The sequence below is a fragment of the Cnephaeus nilssonii genome (genome assembly GCF_951640355.1).
Source record: "Cnephaeus nilssonii genome assembly, chromosome: 16".
In the NCBI taxonomy this organism is placed as follows: domain Eukaryota; kingdom Metazoa; phylum Chordata; class Mammalia; order Chiroptera; family Vespertilionidae; genus Cnephaeus; species Cnephaeus nilssonii.
The window spans coordinates 62,540,110-62,554,600 of NC_137087.1; the positions used below are offsets into that span (position 1 = coordinate 62,540,110).

The following is a 14,491-nucleotide window of genomic DNA, read 5'->3' on the forward strand; positions in this document are numbered from 1 at the left end:
TGCGGCAGCCACGTGACTCAGGAAGCTGGGTGGGGACGAAACACCCAACAAGGCACGTCCAAGGCAGCGGGCACCGTGCCTGTGGAGAGCCTCGGAGGGCACTTGTCAAGCTCCCCCCGTGACCCGGGCATCACAGGTGGCAGTGGCAGGCAAGGGCGCACACACCTGATCACAGACGACTCGGCGATGCTCAGCTCGGCGTCCGAGACCACGGTCTGGCGAGCCATGGCCTCACGGGTGGCCAGCTGCTTCTTCCTCAGGCTCTTCAGGTTGTGAGACGGGGACCACTCCTGTGAAGTGAGAGACACCGGCACGTGCTCAGTGTCCTTCCAGAGCAGCGGGCTCCTGGTGGTGCCAGCGTCACTTATTATTAATTATAATTAACAAGCACTTATTATAATTAATAAGCGTTATTTACTATTGCTGCCCATGAGTTACAGTTGTTCCTGGGACTCATCTATTTACAGAAAGGCCGAAGGAATGCATTTTCATTACAGCTTAAGGCAGATGATTTTCATAATCTACCTCTACCCCTTGCTACCTCTCATCTTTAATTAGAGCTTAAGGTAGAAGAATTTAATGGCTAACTTCTAAAAAGTCTAACCCTATGATACTATCTTTTTATGAACTGGAAATAATAAATTCAATAAATTCAAAGGCGCACTCTCCACCCCACAGCCTTGGTGCCAGGGAGAGATGACAGTGTTCTCTGCTCACTGCATTATCACCCGCAGGTCCACCTCCAACCTCTCCCTTTATTTATTGCTCCTGTTATAGGCCTACCTACTTTAATGCATTTAGTCTAATATTGCCTCATACATATAAACTAGAGGCCCACTGCGCGAATTCGTGCACCAGTGGGGTCCCTCAGCCTGGCCTGCAGGATCAGGCCAAAACTGGCTCTCTGACATCCCCCAAGGGGTCCCGGATTGCGAGAGGGTGCAGGCCAGGCCGAGGGTTCCCACCAGTGCATGATCAGGGCCGGGGAGGGGCGTGGGAGGTTGGCCAGCTGGGGAGGGACCACGGGAGGGCTCCAGAGCGTGTCTAGCCCATATCGCTCAGTCCCAATCGGCTGGACGCCAGCAGCAAGCTAACCTACCGGTCAGAGCATCTGCCCCCTGGTGGTCAGTGCACATCATAGTGACTGGTCGACAGGTAGACTGTCCCCTAGTGGTCAGTGCATGTCATAGCGACTGGTTGACTCTCTGTACCCTGGTAGTCAGTGCATGTCATAGCAAGCGTTTGAGCAACCTTAGCATATCCTATATAATAAAAGGCTAATATGCAAATAGACCGAACGGTGGAACAAGTGAACAACCGGTCACTATGATGTGTGCTGACCACCAGGGGGCACGCACAGAACATGGCAGGCGTTGGCAGCAGGTGGCAGAGCATGGAACATGGTGGGCATCGGCCGCAGCGGGATGATGAAGCAGGTGAGTGGGGGTGCCAGACCAAGCGGGGTGCCAGTAGCTGTCATTGGGGTGAGCCTCTGGTGGTTCATGAAAATTCTTTGCTCCCACGTGCCACTGTCACGCCCGGCGCTCGCACCTGCTGATGGCGCCGGCCCCGCTAGCATCCACTGCTGGCGCCCGGCACCGACCCCGATCACTCGGCGCCATCAGCAAGTGCAAGTGGTGGCTGCCGGCCCCGATCGCCCCTCAGGGTTTCTCCACCTTCCCCTGCTCCTAAGGGGCGATCAGGGCCGGCAGCCGCTTCTCACACCCACTGCCGGCGCCAGCCCTGTTTGCACCCGCTGCTGGCGCCGGCCCCGATCGCTCGGCACCGTCAGCACGTGGGAACGGTGGTGGCGGGAGCAGGGCTGCTGGCAGACAGGGAACTGGGGGCTGCAGTAGGAGGGGCTGGGCAGAGGCACGAAGGATGGGCCGAGACCAGTCCCTGTGCCCACCGTAGCCTCGCAGCCCACAGTTCCTTTCAAGGTGCACGAATTCGTGCACTGGGCCCCCTAGTTATTAGCATATTATGCTTTGATTGGTTGAATGGCCGACCGGACAACCAGATACTTAGCATATTAGGCTTTTATTATATAGGATTGGCATGTAGTTATTTTGTATGCATTTGTAACTTACATAAGTAGCACTGTGCTATCCATCCTGCTCCTCAAACATCTGAATAAAATTTGAATGGGAATTGCACTAATGTAGTATTAGCTTAACACATCCAAGAATAAGAGCTATCTTCATTTATTTAGATCATCTTCTTTGGACACACATTTTTACAAGAAAACACATGGCAATCACGATTTCAACTCAAGCTAAGAAAACTATTCACCACACATACCCATCCCTAAATAAACGGTTTCGTTCTTAAGGTACAACTTACCAAAGCGGTTATCCCAGGGAAGTTTTTGGACATTTCTCTAAGAATGGTACAAGTCCTAACATCCCATAACTCCAGCGGTTTATCTTTGAATACAACTGCCAAATACTGCCTAAAACAAACAAAATTACTAAATAAGTGCCTTTTTGCAAAATTTTCACATACGTAGTAAAGTAAAAAGTTCAGTAAATCAAACACCTCAGCTGACACACCCTAACCAGACAATTGACACTAACGTTTCGCCCTCGTGGGAACGGCCATGGAGGGAAGCTCCACGACGACCTCGGAGCCGCTGAGCCCGCCGCCAGGAGCCACCGAGCCCCGCCGGGCCAGGAGCCGGCACAGAAGCAGGACCAGGGAAGGCAGGAAGGAGTCCACCTGGAGCCGCGGCGCTCACACCTCCCAGGCGGTGCGCTCACACACGACAGAACACCCCTGCCTCCGAGCAGAATGGTGCAGGCGATGGTAAAGGTTAGGGGGAAGTTACGCCGAGTCTCTATCCTCTGACACTGGGGACGTGTGACAGCAGGAAGGTCCCTTGTGCTCAGTGCATCAGAGGCCTCGGGTTCACCTGCTCAGGACCACGTCGGCCACTCGACAATTCTGTGGCTTCAGACAAACCCTGTTCCGGCTCACCTGCCTCGCTGACCGCCGTGAGGAGGAAAAGGGACAGCCCACGGAGAGAACTGTACCACCTCAGTGGACTGTACGGTGCAGGGCTCCCTGCTGATTATAAAGGCATCTAAGGCCTGTTTGTAAATACCTAACAAAAGACAGAGTCTGGTAGATGCTAGAAAGACCACTGTGAAAGAGATGTATTTTGACAATAAGAAAAGGGCTTTCTGGCAGAGTTACAAATATGACAAACGGCAAAAAACTAGAAAGGACGCAGGGCGTTTGGGGGAAGCAGCGACCTAAGAGCAGCGTTTCAGAGAGCAATCAAGCACGAGAAAGAAGACTGAATGTGAATTCTGGATCGCGATTATGGAAGACCTAAAGCACCCCACGTGCCACGCTGGGTGTGCAGAAGCTACCCTCTAGAGAACGGGGTCTCTGGAGGCTTTCAGGTCAGGGATAACGTGATCCGCTGTTAGATTTATGACTTCAGCAGGCACACGTGGCGTCAAGACTGACGGCCACAGCAGAAATCGGAGCCCAAACAGTTCAAATGAGCAATTCCCAAACTTTTTGGTCTCGGGACTCCTTTACATTTTTTAAAATTATTGAGAACCTCCCCCAAAGAATTGTGTTTATGTGGATTATAACAACTGATATTTTGCATAGTAGAGATTACGCCTAATAAATAAAAACTACATTAATTCATTTAAGATGAAAAAACTGGCAAAATGGTCACTTTAAACATAAGCCACTTTAACTACATTAAATATAAATGTCAGAGCAAAGAGAAAAACAAGCCCCAACTATATGCTGTCCCTAAGAAATCAACCTTACATATCAGTGAAGGGTTCGAAAAGATACACCCTGTAAACACTGATGAAAAGAGAGCTGGAGTGGCTGCCCTGGGCAGACAACTCCGAATTACTTTTGATCAGAGAATTACCAAACACAAAGAGAACATTTCACAACGATAAAAAAGTCAATTAACCAAAAGTAAGTAGCAGGACAGACCAAATACGGATGTGCCTAATTCCAGAGCTGTAAGACACTTAGTAAGTTTAGGGACTCTATCCCCTCCCCACGTGGGAGTCTGACGTACATGTTCTTCAGTAAATTTCCACCTTTGCCATACCAAAAAAAATAAATTAAATACTCAAAGCAGTTTAGATCTTCAAAAGAGAAATAAATCCGCAAGTTCAAAACTGCAACACTCATCTGTCTCTTAGTAACAGATAGGAAAGCAGACAGAAAATCGTAAGAACACCATAAGCCACCCTGAACCGACATGTACGGAATATTCTAATCAGCACAGAACAGACGGCCTTTCAGGTGCACATGGCACAGTCACTAAGGTGGAGCATATTCTGGGCCATGGACCAGTGACAGGAAATTTAAAAGGACTGAGGTAGAATAAAATGCTCTCTGACTCTAACGGGAACTAGAAGTGAAGAGAAAAACACCTGGAAAACCTCCCAACATCTTGGAATTAAACAATGTATCTATAATTACCCCATGGAAATGTAAAAGCATTATAAAATAAATTAAAATGAAGAATAATCGTATCAAAATAAATGTAGAGTACAGGAAAAATAGTGCTTATTACAGCATTAAATGCTTACTTTAAATCTTTCTTTAAAGAGAGACCTTACTAGTTCAATCATCTAAGGTTCTACCTTAAAAAGAAGGATGTATTAAACCCAAAGTAAGCAGAAGAAAAAGAAAAGATAACCATGGCAGTCAATGAAATAGAAAATAGAAAACCACGGAAAAAAAGAAACCAAAGGAGTTTCTTTGAAAAGATAATGAAATTGATCAACACGATTTATTGATATCAGGAATGAAACAGACATCACTCAGATCACAGACATTAAAGAATAAGAGAATATGATGAACAAGTTAATATCTATAAATTCAACAATGTCAATGAAATAGATTACTTGAAATACAGCAACTACCAAAGTTCCTTGGGGAAAAAGAAATTATATAAAGGGGTAGGGAAAGTAGGTTTACAGTTGTGCATACCTGAAACAGTTTATTCTTGTATTATTATTAATTATTATATTACTAGAGGCCTGATGCACGAAATTCGTGCCAGGGGCTTGGCCTCGCAGCCCTGGCTTTGCCTGGAAGGTCATCCAGATGGTCCTTCTGCTGTTCCCTCTAATTATCATATTAGCTCTTTATTATATAGGACTTCCCATATGAACAACTGTAAACCTACCTTTGCCTCACCCTGTATATATAAATTATATTCAATTTCCTTCATGGACACAGAGCTCTTCCCTGGTGAATTTCCTCATCAAGGAAGGAATTATTATCAATTCCACACAAACTCATGCAGAAAAAGAGGAGCAAATCCTTCCCAATGCAGCCACAAGGTCAATCCTCCTCACTCCAGAGCCAGGCCAATACCCTTCATGAACATAGATGCAAAAATATCTGATAAAATATTAGCAAATCAAACCAGAATTTATTAAAATATTAGCAAATTACATCCAGTAACACATCATGTCCAAGTGGAGTTCATTCAGGAATGGCCAGGTGGTTTACTGATTACTGACATTAAAGAAAACCTCAGGAAGTAGAGAGATACACCTCGTTCATGAATCACAAAACGTAAGATGTCAATTCTTCCCACAGGATCTATGGGTTCAACACCACCCCAATCTAAAGCTTTTTTGGTTAAACAGACAAACTGATTCTATATTTTACATGGAAATGCAAAGATCACAGAAAAGGTACAGTAATTTAGAAAACTATTTTAGAGAGTTTACTACTTCTGTCTTTGATCTTTCAGTTTTCATTTAGTCTTTATTTTTAACTAGAGGCCTGATGCACGAAGATTCGTGCAAGAATGGGCCTTCGTTCCCCTGGCTGCCAGCATAGCCTTCACTCTGGCCGCAGCTGCCTTTCCACTCGGCCCGGAGCCGCCTTTCCGCCTTCCCACGCTGCCCAGAGGCCCAGAGCGGCTGGGGCGGTGCGGAACACCTGCGTCATCACCATGGCGATGACGCAAGCGTCCCGCCCTGCCCCCGGCCGCTGGGCGCCTGCATATGCAAATTAACACACCATCTTTGTTGGGTTGATTTGCATACTCACTCCTGATTGGCTGGTGGGCGTCACGAAGGTACGATCAATTAGCATGTTACTCTTTTATTAGGTAGACTAGAGGCCCGATGCATGAAGATTCGTGCAAGAATGGACCTTCCTTCCCCTGGCTGCCAGCACCACTTTCGCTCGGGCAGGAGCCACCTTTCCACCTTCCCACATTGCCCAGAGGCCCGGAGCGGCTGGGGCAGTGCGGAGTGGCTGGGGTGGTGTGGAATGCCTGTGTCGTCACCATGGCGACAATGCAAGCATCCCACCCCTGGCCGCTCAGCGCCTGTGTATGCAAATTAACCTACATCTTTGTTGGGTTAATTTGCATACTCACTCCTGACTGGCTGGTGGGCATCGCAAAGTTACGGTCAATTTGCATCTTTCTCTTTTTTAGTGTAGATAATCCTGCTGAATATCCCCCCTGGAACAAAAAACTTAGAAATGTCCTGGAGGTAAAATGGGTATAAATTACAAATAAAGAAAGAGTTCTTTCACTTAATAAACCACAATAAGGTGGAAGTACAAGAGAATTTCATCATCTAACAAACTGCCTTTTCTTAGTGGCTGGCAGGATTTATGTCAATTTGCATCAGAACAAAACGGGGCTACTGGTTTTACCAACCTAATGAACTATGATCCACACAAGTCCCCTCATCTCTGTAGAAGTGGAGAAATAGAGACAGCAACTTGTCTTAGCTGGGTTTGGCTCAGTCCTGCAGGCTGAAAGGACCCGGGTTCGATTCCAGTCTAAGGGCACATGCCTGGGTTGCAGGCTCGATCCCCAGTAGGGGGCATGCAGGAGGCAGCCAATCAATGATTCTCTCTCATCATTGATGTTTCTATCTCTTGCTCTCCCTTCCTCTCTGAAATAAAAATATATCTTAAAAAAAATAGAGAGAAAATTAATTTTGTGATCAAATTATTTCCTTTGATATGGCTGCATGTCACCATTTGCTAACATGAAGAGTTCCCCTGTGGACTTTAGCACATCTCACTCTTAAAGAGGACAGAGATTCCTTGAGATTCCACTGCAATACCACAATAGATGTGTTTAGGTTGATACTTACTTCAAATGAGATACTTTAATCATTTCGATGGGCGATTCATCATTGCCTCGTTCTCCTCGAAAAGCAATGCTCCTGCCTTTGATTGCAAACGTTAAAGACAACGTGAGAGAACGGCCCATAAAACAGGAAACTAGGAGCTACACCATGTACTCTGACCCGTGCAACCCTCTTCTCCCCTCTGCTTCTGTCTAATAATCAAATTCAAACCATATTCTCAAAAGTATTACAAGTTAAAGACCAATAATATATTACTTATATTCAAACTCTATTTTATAAAAAGATATCTTCACTTGTTATAGTTTCTTATATTTCTTCTGTGGTTTCTTTCAATAATTTAATTTTAGAAATTTATAAATATCAATTTCTAAAGTTTGAAGGCATTACAGGAGAGCAACTGTCACTGTAAAAACTACTGTACATTCAAAGGAATATAAACATTCCCATGCTTACAAAAACTAACGAGTGGGGAAAAGATGACAGGTATTGAAGAGTTCTTGTTCCAGGTGCAAAATACCCAACTGAAATATTTTGACATGTTCCTATCAAAAGTTCTCTACAAACTAAAACTGGGGAATGACAGGAACTAGTTAACTGCCGAAGAAGACAATGACTTTCTCTAATTAAAAAAGCGTGCCCAGCTGGAGCGGCTCAGCTGGCTGAACGGCATCCTGTGCACAAGGGTTGCTGCTGGTTCCCAGGCAGGCACACACCTGGGCTGTGGTTCGATCCCCAGTACAGAAGGCAACCGATGGATGTTTCTCTCTCACATCGATGTTTCTCCCTGCCCCGCCCCCCCCCCCCCCCCCCCCCCCGCCGCCCCCTCAACCCTCAGCATGTCCTCAGGTGAGAATTTAAACCAAAAAAAAAAAAAAGCAAATTCTACCTTATATCTGAACAAATATATTTTAATATGTTTTCCTAGTGTTTTATTCACATTAATCAAGAGAGAACATCCTCAATTTAAAGACAACTGACGCCTGCAGGCCTCCCTGCTCTTCATGCCGTCAGTCTCCCACTTAGAAACGTGTTCCTCAGAAACAGACTGTAACAGACAGATGCAGTTATCTACAAGTCCTGAACCTGAGCCGATGGAAAAAGTGAACAGGGTTTTTGGTTTGTTTGCTTGTTTTAGTGAACGACACTAGAGAGCGCCATTTCATCCCAGCGACCTTGTGACTAGAGACCAGCCGCCTTGGGAATCTGGGACTCAGTCACTTCCAGGGACGCGAGAGCAACACTGGCCTGCAGGTGGCGCCAAGTCCCTGAGGGTTAGTAACACTGATCCGTACCTTAGTTGTTCTCAACTCTATCTTGGAAATGCACATTGAGAATATAAGGAAGCAACAATATACCTGATTCACCAACACACATTACACACACACACGCATTTTATTGGTTAAAACCATCTACATATATTCATATTGCTATGGCATTTTAAAGAAACCACAATTTTGTTAAAAAAATTTATTTGAAATCAATGCATGTGCTATAAAATAATTTGAAATCCTCACCTTATTCTATTTTCAAGTTTTTCACTTTAAAATTCTTTGGGCTGTAGGTTTTTAACAATTCTGAACAAGTTACTTTACAGGAAGTTTCCTGTTGTAAAGTCTTTAAACTCCCAAATTAAATCTCCCTATTTAGTCAGCCAGAGACTATCAACTATCTTAAATTTGATCATTTAGAAACAATCCTTACCTGTAAGTTTTTTAATGATTTCCTTTAAAGTCCAAAATTCTGAAATAGAATCTAACTGAGTTGAGCGACCTGGATTTATTTTAAAACAGTACTTCTGGCTATCTATCTGTAACAATGTGTAAAGAAGAACTGATGTCATGTATTTATGAAACTCCTGTTCGGGCCAATGGTGCTCCCTTCATCACACACCTGTGGTGACACCATTTGCACACAAACAACGCCGAGTCCTCCCCAGGACACGGTGAGAGAACAGCAGCAAGACATGAGCATACAGACAGCACACAGAGCTCCGTGGGGAAGCAAGTGCTTCAGAGCGCGTACAGGAATGGCAATGGCTCTGATCAGCATGACCAGCCGTCGGCACCGCAACAGGCCCAGTGCACAAACCTGTGGGAAGGTCACACACCTGTGGGAAGGTCAACCAGCTGAAGCTCGTTCCTCACCAGCCCCATATTGTTCGGTGTTGAGGTAGCAAAAGAAAGGAAGCCAGTCAAACTCGTCCACTCAATACCCCTAGAATGAGAAATTAAACAAAGATTAATCTAATAAATTTTCTGTCTGAAAAAGTTATTTGACAAGTAAGTTTTTCCCAAGACCTAAATTATACAAGTTAATTAAGAAGTAATATTAAGCCGAAACCGGTTTGGCTCAGTGGATAGAGCGTCGGCCTGCAGACTGAAGGGTCCCAGGTTCGATTCCGGTCAAGGGCATGTATCTTGGTTGCGGGCACATCCCCAGTGGGGGGTGTGCAGGAGGCAAATGATCGAAGTTTCTCTCTCATCGATGTTTCTAGCTCTCTATCCCTCTCCCTTCCTCTCTGTAAAAAAATCAATAAAAATATTTTTTAAAAAGTAATATTAATATAATCTCTTATTTGAGCCTAAATTACCATATATTTCCAACACATATGAAATTATTTCTAGTTAAAACTTTATCTCCAAATACTGACAAGACAGTTTGGTTATCGGCATCGGTAGCAGCAATAAAATAACTTAAAATCTGGTAAAGGAGTCACGCTGCAGTGGTTTCTGGGAATTCCTCTGCTTAAAAACAAGTGGTATAGAAATATTCTGAGCAGACTGCTTGAAGTTGAGTCCACTTAGGAATTTTATCAAATTTTATCAACATTCTTGGTTAGGAGGCATAAACTCCCGAAGCAAACAACACAGTGAGATTTGGAAGAGGCCTCCCCACTTGTTAAATGCAAACCACACCTCCGGTGAACACAATATGACTTGGTTAATTACCACTGGGAAAGTCCCTTTGTCTCCTGTTTCTCTTTCTCCTAACGTGTAACATCTTCATTAAGTTTTCTCCTCAGACTGAACTAGAGGAGAATCAGTTTGGACTCATTCTGCTCTTAAGTCTGAGGGCTTCAGTCAGACAGAAACCTCAGGGCACGCGCTCCAAGCCTCGCTGCTGGCGTCTGAACCGCTTGGGCTCCACACAGGAAGGCCACTGTCGCTGGACACTAACAATTCCAGCCTGCCAGTGCTCCACTCCGTGTTTATAAAAATACACCTGCTGAGTACCCGGTACATGCTGGTGGGTGTGCTAGGCCATGGGAACGCGGCTTGAACGAGGAAGGCACAACCGCTGCCCTCCGGAGCTTCTGATGCAGCAGGAGCGATCACACGGTCCGCCTGTGTTCCCGAGGACCAGGAGAGGCTGCAGAGGTCAGCAGGAGCTCTCAGTCCCTCGGAGCAGGCGAGGCTTCCAGGACCATAAAGCTGAGACCCAGAGGGCGCACAGGGCTGTGCCTGGAAGCCTGCACCACCGAGGGGACGAGGGGACGAGGGGACGAGGAAACAAGGGGACAAGGGGATGGGGGGACGGGGGGATGGGGGACGGGAGGTCGGGGGGACGGAGGGATGAGGGAAGAAGGGGATGAGGGGAACAAGGGGATGAGGGAACAAGGGAACAAGGGGACGGGGGGATAGGGGGTTGGGGGGGCGAGGGGGCGGGGGGACGAGGGGATGAGGGAAGAAGGGGACGAGGAGACGAGGGGAACAAGGGGATGAGGGAACAAGGGAACAAGGGGACGGGGGGACAGGGGGTTGAGGGGGCGAGGGGGCGGGGGGACGAGGGGACGGGGCAGCTGGCTGAGAAACGGCATTAGACCTAGACGTACTCTCTCTCTGAAGGGAGGTGCTGTGCCGGCGCGTCTCACCAGGCACACGACATGCTTACACCGGTGGTAAATTCCTCAGATTAAATGAGTGAGGTTGAGAAAAGCCTCGCATGCTGTCTTATGTTGGTCCCACACATATTCAAGGAGTGCCTGCCCCATGGCTTACAGGATGTCCCAGGGTTCAGACATAACAGAACGGGGTGGCTGTTATTTGATTTTGATTCTAGCACCGGGCGTGCTGCCTTTGAGCCGATTCCAGCAGCAGCTGGTATATCCATCCCACACCTACTGATCAACTGCAGAGAAAGAAAATCAGGTGGGACCTCAGAGTAGATGAGATGAGGGGATTATTTCTCAAAAGAAAAGAACGAAAACTCTTGTCAGACACAGCTGAACACCCCAGTGCTTGCTCTAAGGATTAGAAACCATTGCTTAGGTTACACTGTGCACTGAACTTCACCCACAATGGGAGAGCAGCAGCTCACTCTCAGACTCCATCCAGGCTTATTCTGTAGGATCCCTAACTACTGAGCAATGTAACCTTATTGGTGGGCGTCTGGGGTTCTGACCCCCTAAGGTTTCCAGATGGGCCTGCGGACCCCCACTGGGGATGGATGCCACCGTTTACTTCTAACTGCGGGTGCCACACTTCCTGACAGGCCCTAAAGTTCTGGGATTATATAAAACGAACATCTGCAAATTTATTGAAAGACAAAACAGAGATCATTTTACTTTCCACAAATCACTCCATTTCCTCAAAATAACACTGAGCCAGTCAATGTTCTGATACCCATATAAACTACTGTTCTAATAATTTCTGACACTGAAAATAGTACTGAGCTATCTATATATATAAAAGCCTAAGCGATCTTTGCGACCGGTTGCCATGATGTGCACTGACCACCAGGGGGCAGACGCTCAATGCAGGAGCTGCCCCCTGGTGGTCAGTGTGCTCCCACAGCCAACCTCCCCCGGCCGACCCAGATCAGCCCCGATCGCGGGCCAGGCCGAGGAACCCCACCCATGCACGAATTCGTGCACCGGGCCTCCAGTATTATTATAAATCTAGTCTACTGGACAAAGACACAAGCTAATAATCTAAGAAAACCGACATGTATCCACTTTACCTACTTCCAGGAATCTTCCAACAGATCATGAGCCACACCTGTCTGTTTGCAGGCACAGAAGCTGCTCAATACCTACTTGCAAAGGTAACTGGTTAAAACACCATGGCTTTCAAAGACCACACAGAGGCAACTTGCAGCTGGGCGACCCTGGCCGTGAGCGTGCATGAGATTCAAGTGCTTCAGACCAAGTGGTTTTACACAACACATTCAGCACGGGGAGAAAAAAACACCTTTCTAAAAGCTGGCCTTTAATTTGCATGTGAATATCCAGAGTGTACTGGGTTGATTGCTAATAAGTTCGGCAGTTTTTATAACACGCTGTGAGATTTCCATAATGGCTTTTATAATTATGATACTATAATTGCATTAATTGAAGCACAGGACAGCAGGATGTTAGCATCTTCTTGGGTACCATCTCTGAATATAAAAGGTGAGTTATCTTCAAAATGGCAATTAAGAGGGAGAAACCATATGAAATAGGGTGCAGGTCTGTGTATCCTTCACACCAGCCGGTGTGAGGAGTGTACCCCTAGAGTTGTCTGGAATCCCAGGTAACAGTTTCGAAGCACTTTCAGTGTCACTCAGTAATAAGTATCACCATAGCAACTGTAAGTTATGGACTGACCGACATCTAGGACCCAACGGAGCAAGGAGAACAAATCTGACGTTAAGAAGTGAGCAGCTCACTGGGACTAGCTACTGCCTTCATTCAAAATGTCGGTGTTCAGAAAGAAGGAAAATGTACTTGATTTTCCAGAAGCCTGGACCAGAGTCCTAACATGGATCCTGGCTCAGTCAAATTTTTACCTTACTGTCAAAACGTCTCCTGCTCACCCAGGTGCACACACCATCCATCCACAGGAGGCCTCCCTGATTCCATCCAACACCTCCCAGTGAACTGGGAAGGACAGGCCTCCTGCCTGGAACTGAGTGGCGGTTCAATGGGAGGAATGCCTGCCGAGTGTGAGGACCGAACCTGAGAGCAAGCCCTGGGCAAGTGGAGAGTCTGGCTGCTGGTGCTGCCACCGAGGAAAGGTGGAGCCTGTCAGAGAGCTGTGGGCAGGGAAGGAAGAGGAGCTGTGGGCAGCATGGACTCCTGAAGAGGAGGAGGCAGAGGCCAGCTTTTGGAGACAATCCGCTCCACGGCGTGTATCAGGGAGACACTGAAGGGGACGCACAGGGTGGACAGTCACCCCGGCTGCGCCACCAAGCACTGCACCTGGGAGGAGGCGGCCACGGAAACGCCTCAGGAACATCCATCCCCATCAGCAGCTCAGACACCCGGCAGGCTAACCTCTGCCCCTTCAGACATGGCGTTTACTCAGAACAGCGTGCTCTTTAAGGGTTCACTAAGAATTGTAACACAGGCGTGGGACCAGTACTTATAATGTACAGAGGACAGAAAATGGTCTTTCTCTGTACTTTTGTTATAATATCATCAACAATACTGGCAATTTAATGACTATATTATACAGTCCATCCTTGCTCGGGCATAAAAGGGAAACAGCCATACAATCAGCAAAGCAAGGCCATGAGAAGAGAGAAAGCTAGAGGCACGCACCCCTCTGTCACCTTGGCCCTCCCTCCCTTATGTCTGCACACTCACAAAAAGATCACATCTCGAGATTTTACAATGCTAGCGTTCGGTCCTGTTCTCATGGTGCTTAAACAAAAACATAACTGAGATTAATTATTAAAATGACCTTATTCAAATTTTCATCAACAGTCCTACTAAGGGATCTTTACAGAAATGAAAAACCAGCTGATAAACCTGAACAAGGAAACGCAGTGATTTCCAGTAGGAAAACAGCCCGAGCCTCAGGAGAAACAATGAGTCACAGTGACAGACGTGCGGAGCGGCGCTCCCTGCACGTGCCCTTACAGAAGGCAGCCATCGGCGCTCATCCTCACTGAGCGAGCCACTGGCTGACTTGACCACTGACGGTGCGAAGCTCTCAGTGGCGAGCACCCCGTGCAGAGCGCCTGGGTGTGATGTGGGTGAGAGCGCCCCGGGCAGAGCGCCTGGATGTGACGTGGGTGAGAGCGCCCCGGGCAGAGCGCCTGGGTGTGATGTGGGTGAGAGCGCCCCGTGCAGAGCGCCTGGGTGTGACGTGGGTGAGAGCGCCCCGTGCAGAGCGCCTGGGTGTGACGTGGGTGAGAGCGCCCCGGGCAGAGCGCCTGGGTGTGATGTGGGTGAGAGCGCCCCGGGCAGAGCGCCTGAGTGTGATGTGGGTGAGAGCGCCCCGTGCAGAGCGCCTGGGTGTGATGTGGGTGAGAGCGCCCCGGGCAGAGCGCCTGGGTGTGATGTGGGTGAGAGCGCCCCGTGCAGAGCGCCTGGGTGTGATGTGGGTGAGAGCACCCCGTGCAGAGCGCCTGGGTGTGATGTGGGTGAGAGCACCCCATGCAGAGTG

General features: G+C 47.5%; 1 protein-coding gene across 1 annotated transcript in view; it reads right to left on the minus strand.

The window, feature by feature from the left end:
* WDR11 (WD repeat domain 11) overlaps positions 1 to 14,491 on the minus strand; it is a 42,928-nt gene that overhangs the window by 14,387 nt on the left and 14,050 nt on the right. The window contains exons 12-15 of the mRNA XM_079793792.1: positions 9,229 to 9,335; positions 7,125 to 7,200; positions 2,344 to 2,452; positions 166 to 290 (exon numbers count right to left, since the gene is read on the minus strand). Of these exons, the coding sequence (XP_079649918.1) occupies positions 166 to 290; positions 2,344 to 2,452; positions 7,125 to 7,200; positions 9,229 to 9,335 (417 nt within the window). The remainder of the gene's footprint in view (positions 1 to 165; positions 291 to 2,343; positions 2,453 to 7,124; positions 7,201 to 9,228; positions 9,336 to 14,491) is intronic.